Here is a 23,549-nt window from a genome sequence, read left to right as displayed (position 1 = left end):
TGATGCGGCAGTTTTAAAACAATGATGTATGAATACCCGCCAGTTTTCATAAGAAGGATTTAGTTGTAGAAGAGTATACCCAGAAGAATATATATATATCTATGTACTGCTTTCAAAGTATTCAGTTTGATAAGCCAACGAATGGTTTACTTTGAAAGACGAATTAAAATTTACTCTTTGGATATGCAACATTTCTTACAACGGATGACTTCCGACTAATTAAGCTTAAATTTGTTTGGCTCAAACATTTCAAACTAACCAAACGTTTGGATTTCCGAATAATGAAAGTTCTACAATAACAGCATCAGAAAGACTGAAAATATTTTCGCCGATCTTGGATGTACAACATCTGATGACTTTGAACCCTCCCCCAGAAGTTCGAAAGTACACGAATAACAACACCCCCACTCGAAACCGCTTTCCATACATTTGAAATGATTTATTCGTGACTGCTTGACTCAGAGCATCAGAAAATCTACAGCAGATATGGTATGGCCCTGCACGCGAATTTCTTTGCAAAAGTTCTCCCACGCATCCCCGGTCGTAGACCATCTACTCAACAAGCATGGCCTCGGTCATGTTCTTTGGGTGAAACCGAATACTCTCCCCTCGCAAAGAGATAGAATTCCCGAGGAGTGAAACGATGGCCCCAGCAAAATGATGCCCTTTGACGATTCCAAGCTATAATTTCTCTCCACGCAAGTGGCATCAGTGAACGTCGTGAAAGAGCGCTGTCCAATTTTGCGGTGATTTTCCACACTTTCAATGATGCGTGGACGGCTACTCCGCCCTCGAAAGCCAACTTTTTTTCCTTGAAGAATTTTTTTCAACTGTGATTTTTATGGTACTTCCTGTTAAGATAAAACCAATTTCACCAGCAAATATGAAGGAGGTTGGCGTTAATATAAGTGGTTTGGAGGTTTTTGGTCCCTATGATTATATACCTGTTTTACGTAGTGAATATGAGCTAAAAACCGACTGCTCTTCTACCGGAAATTTTAGTTTTGATTTATGGTGAAATAACGAGTTAATAGAAGTCAGTTCTGTGAGAAAAGTGTTAAGAATCCCTTAAACCTCTTACTTAAAATTAACACTAAAGTTTTAAAACGTTTTATTGCTTGTACATTTAAGAGTTCAAGATACATTGGTAAATTTTGATTTCAGGACATTTTTTTATTTCGTTTTAGCAATCAAGTTATAAGTAGGTAGAACGTTAAGTTTATCACGACTCCAAATTTTTGAAACTGCATTTGCGAATTTTTGAGGATTATGTCACATTGCGTGAATATCATATTTATCCCTGATTACCAGATAAATCCGTCAATTTCGGTTTTTTCTTTATTGTATAATTTACATTACAATTTTAGGCTATTTTTTGTGCTTAAATAATTTTTATATTTCTTCCTGTGTTCCTTAAGATAAGGTTTAAGTAATGTGTGAATTTCATCACCATGGATAACACGAATAACACGAAAGCATTTCAGTACAGTGGATAAGAAGTGTGAATCCCAACACAGAATACAAAATTTAACTATTTTATATGCTCTGAGGTGAAAATTTTAATCAGTATAATATGCAGGATACTTCGATACATAAAGCATTTCATGTCTTTGCGTACAAAGTTCACGGAGGTATTAAAAGGCGAATTTACTGACTTCGATCAGATATTAAGGTCTATCGTAATCAATATATTCAAGACTTTTCGACAAAATTTATACTGCAGTTAGAAAAAAAATTCTTGATTTGATGATTAGTGATTACATATTGAATAAAATAACATTCGTTACAAAATGTATAGCTGAAGCGATGAAAATATTTGTTACTCATGGTTTGGGGAATTTTTCTTATAGAAGTTTAAATGAATATTTTATTGTCTGAAATTTTAGCTGCATAGCGATGATATAAAAATGTTAAGATCTGATATTACAAAAATTTCCTACAGAAACATGGGTGACGTTTCTGTAAATCTGTGCATTGCATTTTGAATAAAAAGAATGCCCAAATTCCGAAATAAAACTCAAAAGGTGTACATCACGGGTATTAACTTCTTTCGCCTAAAAAACCCAAGAGTAAACTAAATACTTACTTCACCTGGGTTCGAACCCTTGACAAATTACCAGCATTAGCAGTCTTTAACCGTTCTGCCACTGGTGAGCACTTTACTCATCAGATCAGTCAATATATAAGTCTTCATGTCTGCTAAAATCTGTATACATATGCCTGATAACTGAATCCTACAGCTAAAGGAAACTACCGGAATTTACATGCAACTTGTTAAAGCTGGAGATTCGTTCTACAGTTCTACAGTAAGTTTTTTCAAAACTTAAAACACAAAGTTACGTCAATTAAATTTATAACAGATACTAATTTTTTTTTTCCTTTTGATACTTTTAGCAGATTTTTAACTTGGTCACTAACGGTTATATTCCTTTTAGTAACCTTTTCCTGTTGGTATACCTTCCAGCTTAAAACGTTCGGAACCTAGTCCTAGAGAAACTTCTTGGAAACAGAAGTCTAAAATCAATATTCCAGTTGTCTACAGCCCCCTTTCTTTTAACACCCTGTATAAGCAAGAACGCTATCATATCCATGACCGGCATAAGAACAAGTAATACTGCGTATGGAAATCATGTAACGTTATAGTATTCGAAATCATCAATTAAATAATCCATAAATTCCTAGCCAGAAAACAAAAAACAAAACGGAAAACAAAAGTTCAGGTCAAAAAACAAAACGGAAGCGAATTATTATTTTCTGTAATCCAAAGAATGGAGAAAGTACAGTGGATGGACAAAAATATGGAAACACCTTGTGAAATGCATGTTTGAAAAGAAAGATTGATTTTAATGAAATATGTAGGTGGCGCTGGCATTTTTGACTACTGACGCCAACTATACAACTTCGTAAATGTACTAAACAGTTCAGTTGTTCTCGGAGTACTGTTATGTGAGGTTGTCATTGCATTATGTCAGAGTTAACAGACTTCGAACGTGGGCAAACTGTTGGAGCACGTATGGTAGGTGCTTCCGTAAGCAAGGTAGCCGAGGTGTTTAGTGTTTCAAGAGGTACTGTATCGAAGATTTATTCCGCATATTTGAAAAGCGGAAAAACATCATCTGCTAAATCACAGCGCGGACCAAAGTGTGTCCTGAGTGATCGTGACAGACGATCATTAAGGGCAATTGTGACGAAAAATAAGAAGACCACAGCTGCAAAAGTTACTGCTGAAATGAATGTTGTGTTACCGAACCCTGTGAGTACCAAAAAATTAGAAGGGAGCTTCATAAACAGGGAATTGCTGGCCGTGCTGCAATTGAGAAGCCACTCATCAGTGATGCTAATGCCCGTAACAGGAAAAGGTGGTGTTTAAGTCATAAAGCCTGGACTATAGAGCAGTGGAAGCGAGTAATATGGTTTGACGAGTCTTCTTTCACATTGTTTCCCACTTCTGGCCGAGTTTACGTCTGGAGAACGCCATCTCAAGCCTATAATACAGACTGCTTGTTGCCAAGAGTGAAACATGGCGGGGGTTCTGTTATGGTTTGGGCAGCCATATCGTGGTTCTCTGCTAGCCCCATGATAACTGTGTCAGGGCAAATGACTGCCAAGACTTATGTGAACATTTTGGCCGATCAAGTTCATCCCATGGTACAAAGTTGGTTCCCCGATGGTGATGGTGTCTTCCAAGACGACAAAGCTCCTATTCACACAGCTCACATTGTCCAGGACTGGTTTTCTGAGCACGAGGATGAGTTGTCCCATCTCCCCTGGCCACCACAGTCACCAGACCTGAATATTATCGAACCTTTGTGGTCTACATTGGAACGGAAAGTGCGTTCTCGTTATCCACCGCCAACATCGTTATCTGAACTTGCCACCGTTTTGCAGGAAGAATGGTATAATATTTCCTTGGCAAACATACAGGAACTGTATTTATCCATTCCGAGAAGACTGCAAGCTGTTTTGGATGCCAACGGGTTTCCTACACCATATTAAGTAAAGAAACATGTTTTTTTAAAGGTGTTTCCATATTTTTGTCCAACCCCTGTAGATATAAATAAATAAGTTATTTGATCTTACCTTTATTATTAAAGGGCCATACATATTTTATCCAATAATTTCACTTCATTAAAATTAAACTAGACAACAAATAAACAATTATCAATAATAATAAATTAATTTATTCATAGAGAGATAGAAATTTGTCAGTTGGTGCCGGTACAGCATTCAAACTGCGTCTGCGCAGTTTTAAATAATTGTGTTATACATTATATATTATGGAATTTTAAATTACTTTAATTTGAGAATATAAATAACATATATATATAAAACCTGAAAGCTTCAGATTTTTTTTTTTTTTTTAATTTAACGTTGAAATGATTTTTCGCACATACCTTCGTTTTGTGACAAACTAAAACTCTCATAATTTTACTGCCTACAATATCGGATACAGCGGAAAAAATTTATAAAATGAAGTTTATGAGACTGATAATGCTATTTCTGATTTTTTAGCAAAACTCGCTAAATTTTTTCAATCATTTGATGTTACACAATTGTTCAAAATGAAACGGAGCTTACTCGTTGCTGAAAAATCATTTTTCAACTGAATAATTTGGTTGTTAACGTAAAACTGAGACTAAAATGATGAAATAAAAAAAAAATTCTGAAGCTTTCAGATTTTACATTACACCCAAAGGGTAGTTTTTATTAATGTTTTGTGTGTTACCTTTAAATATCATGTTCTTCGCACCTAAACCATAAAATTCAATTCAATAGCAATATCCCAAAATAACTTTTTTAAATCAGAATATCTTTAGAATTTCCGATAAACAGTCTCGCGAGCTGGAAATAATTTTTTTTTTTTTTTTTTTCGCACAATGTTGGCCTTGCTCGCTTAGAAATCTTTGAGTTTATTAATCAAAACTTGATTAAAGTGTTACAAAATATGAAATCGATAATCAAACAAATTCTAAATTAGGGCTTCCAGATGTTCATATTCCATGGAGGATTACGTTATTCAAAATTGGATGGCTCTAGGTACCGTTGTTTTATCACAATACGAGAAACATGCATACATTTATGCAAATTCTTCATTATTTAATTTCTTTAAATATAATGCAGGACTCTAATATTTGGCGGCAACAATTTGAAAAAGGGAACCGGCATTTATAGTGAACCCACGCAAACAGAGTAAAAGTAGGCCTGCTTTCTGAAACTCAAATTCACTATATGTTCTTAGAAGTAGTGTTAGTAATAGCTCTTCTGGGCAAATTGCCCCTTTGGGTTAAAAAGAAAAATGAAAATTTGAAAGTTTTCAGATTTTATATTACGCCCAAATGAGCGTCTTTGCACCGTTTTGTGTGTTACCTTTATTTATTAAATTAGCCACATATATGTAACCACATAAAATTCAACAACCACATAAAATTCAATTCAACAGTAATTCAATAAAACCAGGTAAAATTCAATGCAAGAGTAATATCACAAAATATTTTAAAACATCAAAACAGCACATCTTTGGAATTTTCGATACATAGTCTCGCATGCCGGAGATATATATATATATATATTTTCTGTACAGTGTTGCCATTGCTCACTTTGAAACAGTTGAGTATTTTAATTAAAAACTCGTTAAAGTATTACGGAATTTGAAATAGATAAAAACAAACTCGAAATTCAAAATCGGGTTTCCATGTTCGATTGAAGGACTACGTTATTCAAAATTTGATGGCTCTAGGTACCTTTTTTTTTTTCACAGTGTGAGAAGCATTCATGCATACATGCAGATTTTTTATTATTTAGTTTCTTTAAATATAGTACGTAGCGATAATATTTGGTGGCATGAGTTTGAAAAGTGAACCAACGCAGAAAGTGAAACGACACAAAATGCCGTTTTGAGACTAATAGTCCTTTGGGTCTAACGCCCTTTTGGGCTAAAAATGAAGAAAAAAGGCCTTTATAAAATAAACTTATATTAAAAATTCATAAGATAATTATCGAACAAAGAAGAAGAAATAAATTTATATATAGTTTAATTACAAGAAGATGTTATATAATTCTCTTTGTAAAATTCATCTACAATTTTGTATCACCATAAAAGCGTGGCCCCGAAACAATAAATTCGAGTAATAGAATTGCATTGTCAAAAATATAAGCCATTATGTTTGTAAATTTATTATTTAGTGCGCTTCTTTCATTTTTTGGCTGTCGTATATTAGGAGATAATATAATCAATATTTCTTTAGTAAATAAATTGCTAATAATCATATATTATTACTTAGTATTACGTCATTTTCATTATTTTATTCCATGAATCTTCTTTTTTTCAGAGTAATTATATACTAATTAATATATTTTAGTAACTAATAAATTTTTAATTAATTATTGTAATTAATTAACATATTTTCATAGTATTTTTTATTTAAGCTAGTTATCTCTGGAACCAGTAAAGGTATCCATATATGGGAAGGAAATTCCGAAATATCCTTTGACTTAGTTGTCCGATGTTTGCCTTTTACGCCTCGAACAGTCATTGAAGCTCCATGGTGGTTGACCACTTTAAAACGTACTGATGTATTATGACGTAGTAGGGAAGCAACAATTAACAAACTTATTAAGAGATGGCGCCATGAAACAGCATCAACATGGCGAGATAACGTCAGGACACACGCCAAACAGTTCTCAATTTTTCCTGAAGTTTGAAGTCTTCAGTTTGTCTTTCGATTTTTATCAATCTAACTACTGAGCGATTTAAAAGCAATAAACTTATTTTTAATAATTAAAATTCTTTAAAATTTTATTTTTTAATAATATATATCATTGACATAAATTTAAAATCAATTTAAGTACAGTATTGTAATTAACAAAATTTCCTAGATACATGCAAATTATCCGCACAGTGACCCGTGCGCATAATAGTTTTATCTCTATAATGTAGTCTAGAGTTTTGATGCTGTCATTAAGCTGCTTTTTTTAGTGACAATGAATGGGAGAGGTATGAGCAAAAGATATCGATAAGCAACAGTTATGACTTATTATATTATTTGTCATGGAATTCTTCATCAAAAACAGGAATCACGGTGAAGATGCTGCTGTTCGAATCCAGATCTATATTGCCATTATCCTCTGAAAATAACAAATCTAAAATAACGGAATAAATATTCTGAAGAAGAGAGGATGATGCTTAGCCTATGTTTAATTTTCTATTCTCAGTAACAGAACACATTCCCCCCCATAGAACAATGGTACATCGTATTTAAAAGAATGTAAGTAAATTTGACCCGAGAGATCCAACTTAGACCTTGTTAATTCCACTTCTGTGCTCTTTACTCGTGCTTTATATTCGTGAGCAAGGTCTAAGCAAGGTAAAACTTAAAAAGGAAGTAATTAAAAAAATCTAATCAATAAATACATGGATAGCTCAGAAACCGTTTCCGACCGCATGCTGGTGACGATCTTATGCAGGTATCTTGAAATTAGCAATTTAATCAAATTCTTCTCCTCTTGATTAAGCTAAGCAAGAATTGTTAATTTCAATGTTTAGCTGCGTTGTGAATGTCGATTTCATCTTATGTCTGTATCGATTTGATACCGCATTAGTCTAATGCCACGTGGATACTATCTGCTGTCTACCTTACCCAGTGTGGTTCTGTGAAGGTGATTTATATATAACAAGCTTTTTAAATATTATATCATTATTAAAATTTTCTTTCCTTTCTTTTAATCGTGTTGATTGCATTCCGGCAATAAAAGTCGTTTGTATGCCGGTCTCAGTTCTACGCCAGTGTCGTTTCTACACCATGTCGATTCCGTCATTGTAAGCTGACGATCATTGCAGGATAGTAGCAAATTTTCTAGGACGTTTGGATGATAAATGCATGGTAGCAAGACGTAACGTAATACAGCAGAATCGTAACGTAACGTAAGGCAGCACTTCCACGTTCTTAGAAAGACTCCTCTAAAAAACGTTTACCGTTATTTCAAGAAAGAACATACATGTCTAAGATAAATGTTTCAGTTTCCTTAACTGAGCGATGTTTGCTTGTGTATATGCGTGGGCATAAAGCGGTTAACGAAGTTCTTGAGATGCGTTCAACTGACCGATTAAAAATCAGGAAGTATAAATGGGTGGATGTTGCTCTTTGGCCTCGGCCTCCAAACTGGGACGGATTGGAAAAAAAAAAAAAAAAAAGTGTAGAGTTTCGGGTGTTACCTGCACTGATAGTCCAACCCGTGCGTGGAATCCGCTCCGATTTTCCTGTCGAGCTCCTCCACCAGGTTCTGCCGACACCGCCTCTGCTTGGCGACCTCGCACTCCTCCAGCGCACTCGACCCTGAAAAAGAGCGAAAACCACGGAAATTAGTCTCACCGGGTTAATGAGGTAACTGTAACCGACCGCAGAAGATGATGCATCTGCGTGTTGCGTCATAGCTTGTTTTGTTTCTCCCTTTCACGCCAGCGCTCTTTCCGCAGGTGAAGCATTTAAGAATAGACGTTCTAAAATTCTGTAACAGGCCATTAGGCCGTAATGTTTGTGGAATTGAACATTTAGGTATTCGTTCATTTCTATTTAGCTATTGTTTCTTGCCTTGTGCATTTGTATTTAGCTGCGGGTATTCCAGACAGTTTATATATATACGGTGTTTATTCGCTTTCTCTGTCTGTCTGGAGTTTGAATGGTAAAATTAGTTTTCGATTTTACCATTCTAGAGAGAGACCAGTTTTGATTCTAGACACGCGAACTTTTGTAAATTTTAGCGTTCATTTCTGACTGCAATTCAGTATCCCACGGCTGATTTTCTAAAATTAGGTAAAGATTTCCTTTTTAGTGCTGAATTTTTTTTCTCATATATTCTTCATTAACGGTCAGTCTGATCATCCTAGAATTTGAACCTTGCACTGTCGGAAAAATGGGGGGGGGGGGGGTCCTTTTTCGAAATTTATAACGCAGTTTACTGAGTTTGAGGTTTTTCAAAAATTGATTGATTAAAAAAGAAACTGTTGTACAGCTGTTTAAAGTGACAGATTTTTAAGTCAAAGATTCAGTCTTCGTTGTAAGCAACGTCATGATTTTAAATATTGAGGAGCTATCATTTTTAAATGAAACGCGAGTGAAATGAATTAAATGCAGTTTTATGCTATCCGAGAAATTTACATATATTTTATACTTTATTCTTCAAGATTTAGAAAAGAAGACTTATCGCACTTCGTTGATGATTTGATTAAGCGGTAATAAATTTTCTACATTCAGAAGCAGTGAAATTTTTTCTTTATTATTTCTAACCTAAAAAGTGTAAAATAATGTACACTAAAATTTTTTGAAATTATAAAAATTTCATTAAATGCTGTTTTTTATTTTTTAATTTTTTCAAATTTTTATCATCCTTTATTTATTATTTTTTTTAAAGCTATCACAACATCCTGTATCATAATGTGACTAAATACAAAATTGTGGGGCGCCATACAAGAACTTCAGAATTTTCAGAAATAACAAAAGTGACATATATAAAATTGATTACATTTAGTTCACTAAAATCTGTGTTTAATAGTTTTGATTTATTCCTTCAATGGTATCAGCTAATTTCTATTTAACCCCATGTAATCAACAAATTTGCGATGGCTAAACGAACTTTTTTTTTTTAATTCTTCCAAGTGCTGTTAAAACTGTGCAACTTATAAATTTATTTGGGCACTTACGTATTATCGCAACCACTCATGTAGAAGTCACCAAATAATCAGAATATATCAAACTCTGGCAACCATGTGCATAAACATTCTTCAACAACTATGCTCAAAACAATCTTTTAGTCAAGCTACGTTGCCATTTTCGTATGCGTTCCTTTTGTTATATTCCATGCTTAAACAGTATTTTATAGACAAATCATGATATTTTTTGCCTTCAACTCAGTTCTATAATATTTCCTTGTAGAATTTGCCAGCAATGGAAGAAAACCGGGTAAAATTCCTGCAGGAATACAGAATTTTGCAGCAAAATCGTTAAAAGAAACAATGATGAGATGCGTTTGACAGATGACCTGTTAGCAATGCCGAAATTATGAGCGATGCCGAATTTATGCAATTCAGGGATATTTCTTAAGCAAAAAAAGATTACGGGGAGAAAAACAGATAAAAAAATTAAAGAACGATTTCCAAAAAATATACGATAAGTGCTTTATTTCTTTTATTTTTTGAATTTAACGCATAATTCTTAGTTAATAATTAAAATCTATATTTTAAATTACTAAAGTAAATGCTTTCTTTTGATATATTGACAATATTTGCCGATTTACGATAACTGTCAATAATTTGATGAATTTTGAGTCTCCAAAATCGCCAGCTTGCAATACTTAAGTAACTTTTACACTTTTTTTATCAGTGAAAAATCGCCAAATTGTCCCAAGGTGGTTGCGTTAATACGTAAGTACCCTTTTTTATATGTATTTTAATAAAATTAAATTAATCTAATATAAATGTAATCTAATAAAATTAAATGAGGAAATATTTCTGTTTGCATGAAACGTATAGATTAATTTAACAGCTTCTTAAAAATGCATATGTACTGTTTTATATTTTTTTTATGCTATAAGGTAATCGTGTGCATTCGGAGGGTAAAAAATTGCCTTTATTGTTATTATTATTTATTTTACTATTATACACGCAAAACACGATAATTAAAAAACAAAGCAATATATTAATATTTTGTAAGTTTAGTAGCTATTGAAAAACATTTCTGCGGAAAGAATAAAGTATTAACTATTCTTATTATTACAGCACTATTATATTAGACACTACTGCAGCTAAAATACAGTTCTATGCAAAATTTTCTGAAATTAGGAAATAATGCTTGAATTAAACCGTTATAAATTAGAAATAAATTCATGTCATGTTAATAAGTACAGCCTAATTCTCTGCTTTCGTAAATCAGTAACATATGCCTACAAACTTCGAAGACATTTCGACTTTTAACTTTTGTAGATAATGTTATTTTGGGTGAAACGAAATCGCAAAAAAATTAATTTTAGCCAACTTTTATTATTGAAGTACCTGAAGGAAACAGACATTAAAGGCTTCATCATTTTAGGAGAAGTTCACCTTTTCTATGAGATTTTTTTTTTTTTTTTTGGTTACCTTTTGGTGCTGCTAAAAATGCAGTAGAATGATATTTAGAAACACAAATTTGGTTATTGTCTAAGCATTTTATATATAAATACCTGGATAAATTTTGAGCTGTCAGCAAACTTGAAATCCACTTTTAACCTGAAGGGGATTCTCCAGATACCTAACTATTAAGAATGTTTGATCCTTGAACAAAAAGTATGCTAAAATCGGTTAATTCGGTTTTGAAATCTGGCAATTAATTCTAAATTATGCCTTTTCTTTAAAAAATTGACTACATGTAATAATTAATCATTTCAGACATATGTTTCAGCACGAAGACGTTTTTAAAATGCAGCATGTTCACATTTCTTAAAATTATAAATAAAAATGTATTCATAATATCATTTTCTATTTATTTATTATAACTAAGTTTAATTTTGGATTATTTTAAAATATAGACTATTGTTGCACTACTATATTTCTTCTAAATTAGTTTTTCTTTTTATGTATGCAAATATGAATTTTTATTCAAAACACACAGTATAGCTAATTAATCACTTTTTGATATAGAGATACATGATTCTAAGGATCTCTATGATGTAACTCCATATAATGAAAGAATATAATTTCGATTTTACTATGTATCATGAAAATGTTAGATAAACTTATACGATAATGTAGATTTGACAATTTACTTATCATTGTCTGAAAATACTATCTGAAAATTTTTAGTATTACCATTTTGATAAGCTTTGCTTATTCCTTTTACTGAAGCGATTGTATACTGCCGAATTCTTTTTAAATAAAATACTTTAATTATTTAAGATTAAAATTTTAATTTTACTATCAAAGTTGTGTTACTAATTTTGTTCCGATTTGCAAGGATAATAAATTTTAACAAAATATGGTGTTTACAATTCCATTTTCTAGTTATAACTAAGAACCGAAAATTAAAATACTCTTGTTTATTTAAAATATTATATATAACTTGTAGTATGATTTGTAATGAAATCTATGTGTCTAAGACTTTAAAGCTCATGAAGGATACTTAATGAAAGGGTCAATTATCCTTCGATATATGGGAAAATACTCGCTTTTTTCTAAGAAACTGAAACCTTCAGCTCGTTGAAACATATTTATATACTATGGATAAAAATGTATGAACGTCTGCCAGTAAGAGAATTACCAATAATTGTATTAATATTTTTAATGTCAATTTGAAGCGAAAAATATTAAAAACAGCAAAAGGGGAACTACTATGTCAATCTTTTCTATAACAGCACCATATACTTATTATTTCGCAGTTCCAAGGGAAACGAATATCTCTATTTCTGTATTCTTTATCATATTATTTTATTTGCATAAATATCGCAGAAAATTAAGGTAGGAACTAAATAACTAAAGGAATAAAAGCCTTCTAAATGTTTAAAAAATTAGCGGTACGCTTTTCACTGCATTCAAATCACTTATTGTGGCCCACCAGCGGCCGAGCGGTAAAGTCGCTGAACACTGGTAGTTCGGTCCGAGGTTCGAATCCCGCGAACGGGCTGGCTGCATGGGCGTTTTCGTGGTTTTCCCCATGTGTAACGTGTATACGAGCCAGTTTCCCTTAGAAAGTCCTCCACGAAGGCATCCCTCCCCTTAGGCAGATAGCCCCCGAGGCTTTGCCATAATCACACACACTCAAATCACTTATTTACGGAATTTTGAACAAAATGATTTCCATGAAATCAATATTTCCCTTTCTTTGCTGTACATTTTATCGTTTACCATTTAAAAAGATGGCTAAAATATGTATTTTTAATACGTTAGTTCTTTCCAAATTTACAGAAATAAATAAAAGGTTTGGCTTATTTGATTATAGTCAAGCACTCGAGGGCTATCTGCTTAAGAGGAGAGATGCCTTCGTGGAGGGCTTTCTATAGGAGCTGGCTTGTATACACGTTACACACGAGAAAACCACAAAAAGACCCATGCAGGCAGTCCTTTCACCGGGATTCGAACCCAGACCAAACTACCGGTGTTCAGCGACTTTACCTCTCCAACGCTGGTGGGCAGAAATAAAAGCACAACGCAAGATTCGGTGAAAATATATAGCGAGTAGAAATTTTAATTGGCTTATAAAATGAAAAACAAATCTACAAATATAATTTAGAACTTTTCTTAAATTAGATTTTTATTTATAGACATTTATTAATTACGGAATCGTGTATGAGAACAAACGTGTATGAACTCAGGAAGTAACCCTGTGAGTAAACATTTTGTTGAACTTTCAGCTTACAGAACACTACTTGCAGTTTCACAACTAAACAATCGGTTAATACTAAAGTAACTGCAACCCAGGTTCTAAATAACATGAAAACAAATAGTCGTTTAAGTCTTTATATTCATGGAAATTTAAATTGCTAATTAAGAAAGTTCATGCACCAAGTCTTTATATTCGAAGAAATTAAAATTATTAATTATATATGAATACGAATTTCGCAGGAATGTAGTACTGTCTAACATTACAGCATTATTATTCATACGAACAATGAATACAAATAAGAAAAGAATATTTACGAGAGCTAGCAACGGATAATAAAATGCTGGCGGCTGCCACACAGGTCTAGGATAAATAGTATTTAGGAGAAAAAAATTCAGAATCGTTCTGAAACGTGAAAAGAAATAATGGTGTCTATCACTCCGAGTTTTTCCCTTCCATTAAAATCCTTAGACACGCTTTGTTTTCTAAATTAAAAATAAAATAACTTTAATTAAAATGTCTGGATGTCTGGACATTTATTCTCTAACTTGCAACGTAACAGTGCGTTGATTTTAGATCTGCTCTCAGTGGAATGTTATCTGTGAGTTTATTTTATAATAAATCTGCCAAGTTTTTGAGAAAGCCCAAGTTATTCTTTGAATTTTGAAAACGATTGTGAAAAGTTCGGTAATTATTCCCTCGACGTTATTTCTTTAACACATGCCGAGGTTTTGAATAATAATAACCTCTTTTAATCTGCTTCAAACACTGTAATCGGAACATTTTTTGTATGCATGTGTTATCTAAATTTGGTAACATTAAAAAAACAAAAAACAAAAAAATTAATAAATATATAAAACATTACGGCATTTATTTCACTGTGAATTGCGAGTATATTACTACTAATAATGTACTAGGTCATCATGAGCCCTCCAGATGCACATTTTCTTTTAAAGAAATTAAATTTTCACATTTTTTCGGTATTAACGAACAGCAGAATCTATCAGTGAAGAAAATAATAATAATAATAATAATGATAATAATAATAATAGTGATAAATCTTTATATATACACTGCACTCCAAAATGCCACTTTCTTATTTTATATGATTGGGATACCCTGCATATTTTTAATTTGCTGCTAATTTCTTTTAATGCTGGATATTAGTACTGATATTATTTTGTTTTATACATTTGTTTAGACAAATAATCAAGCGTGACCTAGCTGTGCAAGGGGAAGGAGAGTTATTAAGTCAAGTCATCCAAGAACTGACTGTTAAGGAAAGGATACCTTCATGGAGGAATTTATAAAGAAACTTCGCGTTTATTTACATAAATCATAAATAAAACGACGAAAATGCAAATGCAAGGAGCTCACTTGCCCGGGATTTGAACCCGGGTTCAATTATCAGTATTCAGCGGTCTTATCCATTTGGCTACTGGTTACAATAAGTCGCCAAATGTCTCTTGTAACACACTTTTTAAGATAAACTTATTATTTTCATGTTACACAAGGTAAAACTACAGTTTGATGACCAGTCTTTAACAAAAGCCTTTCCGAAAATTTTGAACATTTCACGTTATATGAAGTGACGTAAAGTTACATGACATCGTTCATTTATCGTTCATGGTTATGACATCGTTCATTTATCGTTCGTGAGACTCCACAAGTTTTTCCAGTGTCCGAAAAATAGCATCTTTAATTTATCTGACGCGACCTGTCAAATTGCTAGCTTTCAGTGTATTGCTATTCAAAATATCTTAGATTTATCTTTTGAAATAACTGCATCACTTAACAAACTGTTAGATTTAAAAGAAATAAAATTCTTTCTGAATAATTTAAATCCTTATTTTATTTTTAATAATATTATCCAGAATATTAAGGCTTTTCGGAGAAGGAATCAGAAAAATTTAGTTGTGCCCTCCGTGGGAATCCAGTCACAGATCTATCAGTTTTCCAGCTGGATTTGTTAATTACGAACAGGGGAATCTGTTAATTCCTTTCATATAGCTATTTATATAATTTTAAATGTATTTAATTTGTAACACATCCAGCTGATAATTTATCTGAATATTTGTGTCACTATTAAAGTCAATAAAAGATTTTCCTAATGCCATTTATTTTGCATCTTCATCAAACACTTTGGCATCTGAGCCTGTTTACAATACCATAGTCAGAATTAGAAAAATGCAAATAAAATAGAAAATTACTTATCGAAAATAGCAGTTGCATGTGAATCACATTTCTAAATTAAATAACTAGGTTCGCTGGTAATTTATGGTACGTATCATTAATATTTTGATTTAAGCAACATAAAGAAGAACATAGAAAGATAAAGAGTAATTAATTAGGAATTTATTAAATAAATATTAAAATGCTAGCTGAGCTTTGTATTCGGATGACCTTCCAGTTTTTGAAACAGCTTTAATCTGAACCATTACGATTAGTTTTAAAAACATCTGTTTCTACATATGCAAGTTACAGAACTTAAAATCGTATACTAAAATGAGCTGTTCTAACTAGCAATGTCAAACAGAACAGAAAAGAAGATGCTGGGATGTTTTACCATCATTAGTTAATTAACTCCACGTGAAGACGGCTGTACTTATTAATTAAGGAACAGATTCATTCAAGACATAATTGTGCTTTTTTACGTCGACTGACAACAATTTCTGATTGCAGGAAGAACTGCTAAATGAAATAATAACACTTCATAAGGTGCGAATAATAATAATAATAATAATAATAATAATAATAATAAAACCAACAAAGGATGTGAATGTAATGAACTGTTTGATTTATTTGTTTAGATTAATTTTCGACCTTAAGTACTTGGTATGTCTGAGTCTGCGAGATTTTTTGAAGGAATTTTAAACTCGGCTGCCTTGAGAGATTAACACTCAACACGGAAGACCATGAAATTAGCTAGGACAAGGGAATAATCTGAAACTGTCTGACTTAGTTAAGTTGGAGCTGCCTAAGCTTTAAATCCACTTCTTAATGACTTACATCTGTGGTAGTTTTAAGCTTTTCGGACGAATTATCCGCAGAATGTAATGGCATTTACTAAAAACTTTCAAAAGAAGCAGCGAAACATATTGGTAACCATATCATATTAGCTACATAAAACTAGAAAGAATTCCAGTTTCTACGGCTTATAAATGAGTTCAATCCAAAATCTGAGAATTAGACTTACTTGTAAACTAAGAAGCAATTAATAAATATTTTTACTACAGTCGAACCTGTTTAAAATACTATTAGTGCATGCTCAAACTTTACTTTTTACTACTCCTATTTGCTATCAACACTTCGAAGAAATGCTTTTGTTTCCTTTTTGAAAAAAATGTACAAAATTAAAGAATTTCTTGGAATTTGAATTGAAGAAATTCCTCTTTTAAAAATTCCACTTCAAAAAACTTTTTTTTGTTAAACTTTTACATAAAAAGATTCACAAACACGGCATCGCGTTGTTGTCAAAGGACAATATACGAGATCTTTGATTTATCTTTTTATTTTATTAGCGAGAATGATTTGGAAAAAAGAAAGTGTCTAGATTTCTGTTTGACAAGCATTATTTTAAGCATTATTATAAGCATTATCAAGAGAGATAGTACACTACCGTCTAATTCGAAAATGAAGTTGAATGATGAAGATGAAATTTTGCCTGTACGGAAGGAATTCGACATAAATGATATTTGTACTAATTTTATTCAAATGATTGTATAGTTATTTAATATTCTGATATTTTTCTATCTTTACATTTTAAATTCGAAAAATACATGCAGAATCTAGCGTTGAAGCTTTTAGAATTTAAAGTGTTTTTGAAATGGGTTTTAATTTTATTCTACAATCAAACTTATATGCCTCAGCCGCAGTTAATAACCCTCCATCCTGTCCACCGTACTTTCTGATACTAATGCTGTCGCAAAGGGAAGGTTTTCTGCCCATCGCAGGCCGAAATTTTCAATACCTGAGTCAAACTGTACTCGAGATATCACAAAAGACTAAGAACTAAGCAACCAAAAGACTAAGAACGAGGCACCTGAGGGGCATGAAGATCCTGCATAATGACATCAGGATATGCTTGAAGTGTATGCACTGCCCGAACACACAGCTAGACTCCGGACATCTTCTGTCTTGTCCTGCGTCGCAGCGCCGGGCAGTGCTTCATTCCCTTGACCCTATTTGACTTTCTCTTCCTACTCCTTCCTATTTTTTTTTTTTTTTTTTTATTTTCTCTCTCTCTCTCTCTTTTTAGCACTTGCCCTGGATACAACAACAACACAGCAGCAGCTGATTTAAAGTGCCTTTTCTTATGATGATACATATTTTATTAATTTTTTTCAGATCCAAATAGTTGCATATTATATAACCCGTTTACTTAAAAAAAAGTAAAGGAAAGAAACAATTTATTGGTTACTATTTCCTTCTAGCAAGCAAACAGAAGGAATATAGTATTTCTATTGACCTATCTGACTATTTCAATTGAAAAAAATTCTCCTATTGACATTTTTTTATTCATTTACTTATTGACAGATGCTAGTAAGAATTTAAGTTTCGCAATTATATATATATATATAAAGTTATGCGGCCAATATGGTTCCATGACCGACATTATTTGATTCCTTTCTTCCACTGGAAGAAAAGAATTTACGTTTTAGTAAGGGTGAGCTGGCGTCACAGATTGTGAGGAAAAATCCTGGATTTTAATGCAGTGTCCGCTTCAGGACACACAGCGGAAAATGTCTTAAAATTTGTAAATAATGGATAAAAATTTTGAGGATTGCTTCATGACAATGTTCTGTCATAAAGGTGCCTGTATTTTAATACTAGTCGACTACTGTTCGAAAAGATAGAAACCTTCATAAGGGACAATTTTTATGCCAGGACACTGTCATGCGCTTAAGATTTCGGTTTGCTACTCCGATTAGCAAAGTAAATGAAAATTCTGCTTGCAGAGCGAAAGGCTGGATTAGGACCTTTAGAGACTCTAAGCGTTAAAAAGATTTTAGGCGAGCTCACATACATTTGCGCCAGTTTTTTTCACCATCCCTTCTCTGTCGGTCTTGGTTTAGTCGCACGATACATTCCATGGTAAAATCGGTAATGGGATATTTTTGGTACTTACGCATTAACATTATCACCTTTGCGCATTTTGGTGATTTTTTTACAGATGAAAAAGTAAAAAAGATTTTTAAAATATCGATATTTTTTGTAAGTTGGCAAACATTAAACGCATATGAAAGGGAAACATACTTTACTAATTTACAATACAAATTTTACTGTTTAATAAGTGATACATTAAAAAATAACAAATATTTTTCGCTAAATCTTTCTGTAATTTTTTGTGCTATTATTCTCCCCAAGTACATAGCGATCTGCTTATACTTAAAAAACATCAGAGAATATCGGGGATCCGTCATCGCGCAACCGCAGGTTTTTCCGTCACTGGCAAATTCCACAACAGCATATTTTAAAATTAAGTTTAAGCTTAAATATATAAGGATTTCTTTATACAAGCTGTTGAAAAGAAAAAAAAAAAAAAAAGAAAAAAAAAAAAAAAAAAAGAACGCGATGTTTGAGTAAAGGATTATTATGAGCGTGGTTGCTTGGAGATCTTTCTGAGCATGATTGCCTGATGATCTTTACACGCATGATTGCCAGAGTTTGGCCCATTCTGATAATTTGGAGACATCTACTAAGGTGGTTGTAATAACACGTAAGTACCAAATTTTTGTGGTGCTCTTTTTCCTGAGTTCTAGGCACCTTTTTTCGGGGGCGATATCCCCTTTCTTTGATGCTCTGAGCATGTGCTTATTTTGCTTAATAGTTAATCCAGAGCTCTGGCAGAGCTGTGCCTGAGTTGTCCGCACTTTTAAGATGCTTGCTTTTTATAAGTTAAGAAAAAACTCTCTGCATAAAAGTGCAGGAAACCTTAATGCCTCGGCGCTCTTATATTGCCTTTCCGAATAGCGGCCAACTTGCATAAAGGCGTCAACACATTATTACAGGACATTGTTCGAATTTTGCGCGAAATAGTTACGGGGATATTCAGTTTAATCAAAATATGAAGCAGTTCAGCCTTTCATGCGTTTTAGGAAACTCATAAGGAACATAAAAAGAATAGTTACTGAAACAAATGTTTGGGTTTCCATGCCATCTGCATTTCGTGCTTGGAAAGACAGAATTTATTTATCTGCAGAAAAAGTTTTGACCATTTTTAGGATATTTAATTGAATTAGTCTTACTGGGAACGAAAGTAGCAACAGAATCTGTATTTTGCTTATACATATAGCAATGATATATACCAAACTGATCACTCGGAACGGAGTTCAATACTAGGAATTTAAGTAATGGTTTTTGAGTATTGATTATTTTGTTAGCTTATGCAATGAAAGGTTAATAGAATAAGAACTATCATATTAATGCTCAAAATAATACGCTTTAAGGTTCCCCCACCCCCCAAAAAAGTGGCAAATGTATCATATCCAGGACTGCGCTTCAGAAAGACTAGTTCACTTTACGTTTTTGGTGATGGATAGTTTTGGAATGGTCTAACATGCCATATAATCAACATGCTGACGACTGAATGCTTGACTAAAGAAATTATCTTTATTGTCGATGCCCTCTAAAAGCAAACACAATTAAGGAAAAGATTCTGAGAACTCCTGAACGTTTTTCTATAAACTCTGAAATTCTTGAATAAATGAGTCGTTGAGAGCATCTCAAAACTCGTTCATGCATTTCTGTAAACATTTTACCTCTTATTTTACAGCGAAACAGGAGCGTAGAGTGCTTATAGACAGAAGTTTACATTCACTTTATCCATGGCTTGAGAATTTGAGGTATTGTAATTACATACATAAAAAATTACCAGGGGTAGATTTTGCATTCGTAAAGGTTACGCTTATGGTAAAATATTTCAGAGAAACTTTAACAGTAATAATTAAAATAGCATTTAAAAATAAGTATTTCTTCAAAAATTCCCATTACTGTCATAACTCGAAAAACAATTAACCGTTGAATTTCTTTTAAAACTCAAATTAAATAAATAAATAAATAAATATTAAAGTTTTCAGATTCTATATTATGCTCAAAGGTGTGTTTTTTTAACATTTTGTGTGTTATCTTTGCTTATTAAATATCATGTTCTTCGCATTTAAACTATAAAATTGAATTAAACAGCAATTCACAAAATATTTGAAAAGAGCGTATCTTTAAAATTTCCGATACACACTCTCGCGCACTGGAGATACTTTTTTTTTTTCCCGGTACAATGTTGCCATTGCTCGCTTCTAAATCGCTGAGTTTGAGTTTGTTAAAGGTTCGTTGAAGGTTTACAAAACATGAAATAGATAATAAAACAAATTCTAAATTTGGGCTTCCAGCTGCCCATATTCGAGTGGAGAACGACGTTATTCAAAACTTGATGCATCTAGGTACCGTTGTTTTTTTCACAGTGCGAGAAACATGCATACATTCATGCAGATTCCCCATTATTCAATTTATTTAAATATAATGCAGGGCTCTAATATTTGGTGGCAACAATTTAAAAATTGAAAGGCCGTTTTATAGTGGACGACGCGAAATGCCAAAACGGAATTAATAGCCCTTCTGAGCAAACTGCTTTTTTTGAGCTAACAATATCAGTAATAATTAAATAAACAAATTAAAATACAAAATTGAAATCTCATCTTCAAATTCAGATTCCAGTTCAACATCTGAAGTAGTTTAAGGTGAAGAGTTGCGGTAGCGTCGCTAGTTGAAAAATGACCCTTTGCATATTCCGAACGAAGAATGTAAAATCATGTCTTTGAAACGAGCTGCTTCAATAAGCATAGTCATATAAGGAAAGGAATAAAATTACTAGGATACAGCTGTATGACATAGTAACACTAGGTTAAAACTTCAGCATTTATTTGATAAAGAAAAAAATTAATTACTCGAGACGCATCTGCGCGTCTTTTTAGCCCAAAGGAACGCCAGCTCAGAAGAGCTGTTAGTCTCAAAACGTCATTTTAAACGGTGTATTACTTTTTAAATTGCTGACACCAAATATTATCACCCTGTATTACATTTAAAAAATAAATAATGAAGAATCTTCATGAATGTATGCATATTTCTTGCGCTGTGAAAAAACGAGGGTGCCTAGAGCCATCAAATTTTGAATAACCACCCGAATACGCGCACCTGGATGCCAGAATTTTGAAAATTTCGAAATTGTTTTATTATCTATTTTATTTTGTAAAACTTTAAAGAATTTTTGATTAACAACCACAACGATTTCAAAGCCAGCACTGCAACACTGTACGAAAAAAAAGCATTTTTATCTCCAGCGCGCGAGACTGTCCATCAGTAATTCTAATGATATGATGTTCTTAAATATATTTTGTGATATTGCTGTTGAATTTAATTTTATGTGGTTTAGTGCGAAGAACACGATATTTTATAAATAAGGGTAACACACAAAACGTTAAAAAAAACGCCTCTTTGGCATTAATAACGTTATAAAATCTAAAAGCTTTCTCTTTTTTTAAAAAATTTTATTGGATCACTTTCAAAGATACAAGTAAAGTGACAATAATTTATATTTTGGCATGACATGTAAATCACATGATGCAGCGTCACGAATATTATTTTTTTAATTGATTTTGAATTATTATTTAATGGTTTCAGCAAAATTCTAAAAATGCTTTAACAAACTAACGGTATGCCCCCTTCCCTTATAATATATTTAATACTTTTATAGGCAGATTTATTATTAAATTATTTAAGGCAATTAAATTTATTTAGTCTTAAAACGTAATCATTATAACCGTTACGTTTATATCAATTATAATCTTTTAAATTATACTAATAAAGAAAATTTCATTGAAGTTTTGAATAGAATATAGAATTCTTTAGAAGAATAGTTTGAATTTCATTCCGAGTGCAATGGGCTGTAGAAATATATTTAAAATAGATAATTATATCTTGATTTTAATTAGGCGTCCAATTACAGAATGCGATATGAGGATTCTTTAGAATGCGTGAGCTTCTGACTCGTCAGCACATCCAAATACGTCTAAAACAGTTGGCGGGGGGGGGGCACATTTTTCTCATAAATTTAAATAACTAATTACGGCTCGTGATGTACGTCAGACACAGATAGCCAAGGGGAGAGATCTTAGGAAGAAATATTAACAAAATTAATTATTTTTAGAGTAATTTATTATTACCGGCTCCAAAAATGCGAGAAAATACATGTTTTTTGTCACGTACTTGATAATTTTGTCATAATATTATTTAATGTTGATTCTTATTATCTCCTGTTTCTCTTAATACCGCTTGTCCTTCGATTTCTGAGTGGGTAAAACCACTGAATATTAGAGTTCTGAAACTAGCAATTAGCTTTTAAATTAAACGAAAATCGATATTTTCTAACATGTAAAAATAGTAAAAATAAGCTCTGATCTGAAAGCAACAGCAATATTTATGCATAATTCGAATTCCAGTAAAAAGACAACAGATCTTTCGTCTTCAATTCCACAATTAAAGGTAGCTGACCTTGGACGCACTAAAAGGCTCATATTTCGTTTTAAATATATACTGGCACGAAATATTACAAAATCGGTTATCTGGAATTAGTGCAGCATTGCATTGGTATTTGGAAGTGTATAACGTAATACAGGCTCAGCAGAGTTTTGAAATTTACTTTTGTACTTCTTGTGGCAGGTAAATGTATGTTGACATATGTTATGCAATCGGCTCTGGAATTAAAATGATCTTAAAACAACTCGATGATCGATTAAAATCGAACTTGATTAAAATGATGATCTCAAAACAACGAGTTGCCGTTAAGAAGTTAAATATTTCAACTAATTAACACTAAATTTTATTAATTTTAAAATCTGGATAACTGCCTTTTTTCTTTTTTGTTTTAACTCCTCTGTAGACTAAATAATACTTTATACATATTAGCGCAATGTAAATGAAGAAAACTTTCGTTTCTCATATTTTGTTACAACAAAGACTATGCAGATAAAAAAAAATACAGAGGGTGTTTACACATTTTTAGAAGGATTTCAATAAAGAATCAAAAATAAATAAATAAATAAGAGAAAGTTTTAGAATAAAACTTTCTGGCGACAGCTGATTATTTGAAATGAGAAATATCGTCTGCTAAGTTTAAATTTATTTTTCCTCCAAAATATCGCATGCAAATAA

The 23,549-nt window shown here is 32.4% G+C and overlaps 1 protein-coding gene across 4 annotated transcripts in view; it reads right to left on the bottom strand.

The window, feature by feature from the left end:
• The window catches only part of LOC118192943 (uncharacterized), a 56,443-nt gene that overhangs the window by 23,656 nt on the left and 9,238 nt on the right, over nt 1-23,549 (bottom strand). For 2 of the 4 annotated variants that reach the window (XM_085822342.1, XM_085822340.1), the window contains exon 2: nt 8,213-8,333. The exons of the other annotated variants lie outside the window; for them this stretch is intronic. Coding sequence is in view for 1 of the 2 variants with exons in the window: in XM_085822340.1 (XP_085678466.1) it covers nt 8,213-8,333 (121 nt within the window). In the remaining variant the exon portion in view is untranslated. The remainder of the gene's footprint in view (nt 1-8,212; nt 8,334-23,549) is intronic. 4 annotated transcript variants of the gene reach the window in all.

The sequence above is a fragment of the Stegodyphus dumicola genome, chromosome 8 (assembly GCF_044657685.1).
Source record: "Stegodyphus dumicola isolate Sdum_Otavi_A_Nest chromosome 8, ASM4465768v1".
NCBI classification, from domain to species: Eukaryota; Metazoa; Arthropoda; class Arachnida; order Araneae; family Eresidae; genus Stegodyphus; species Stegodyphus dumicola.
This window is presented reverse-complemented; position numbering and strand designations above follow the sequence as displayed.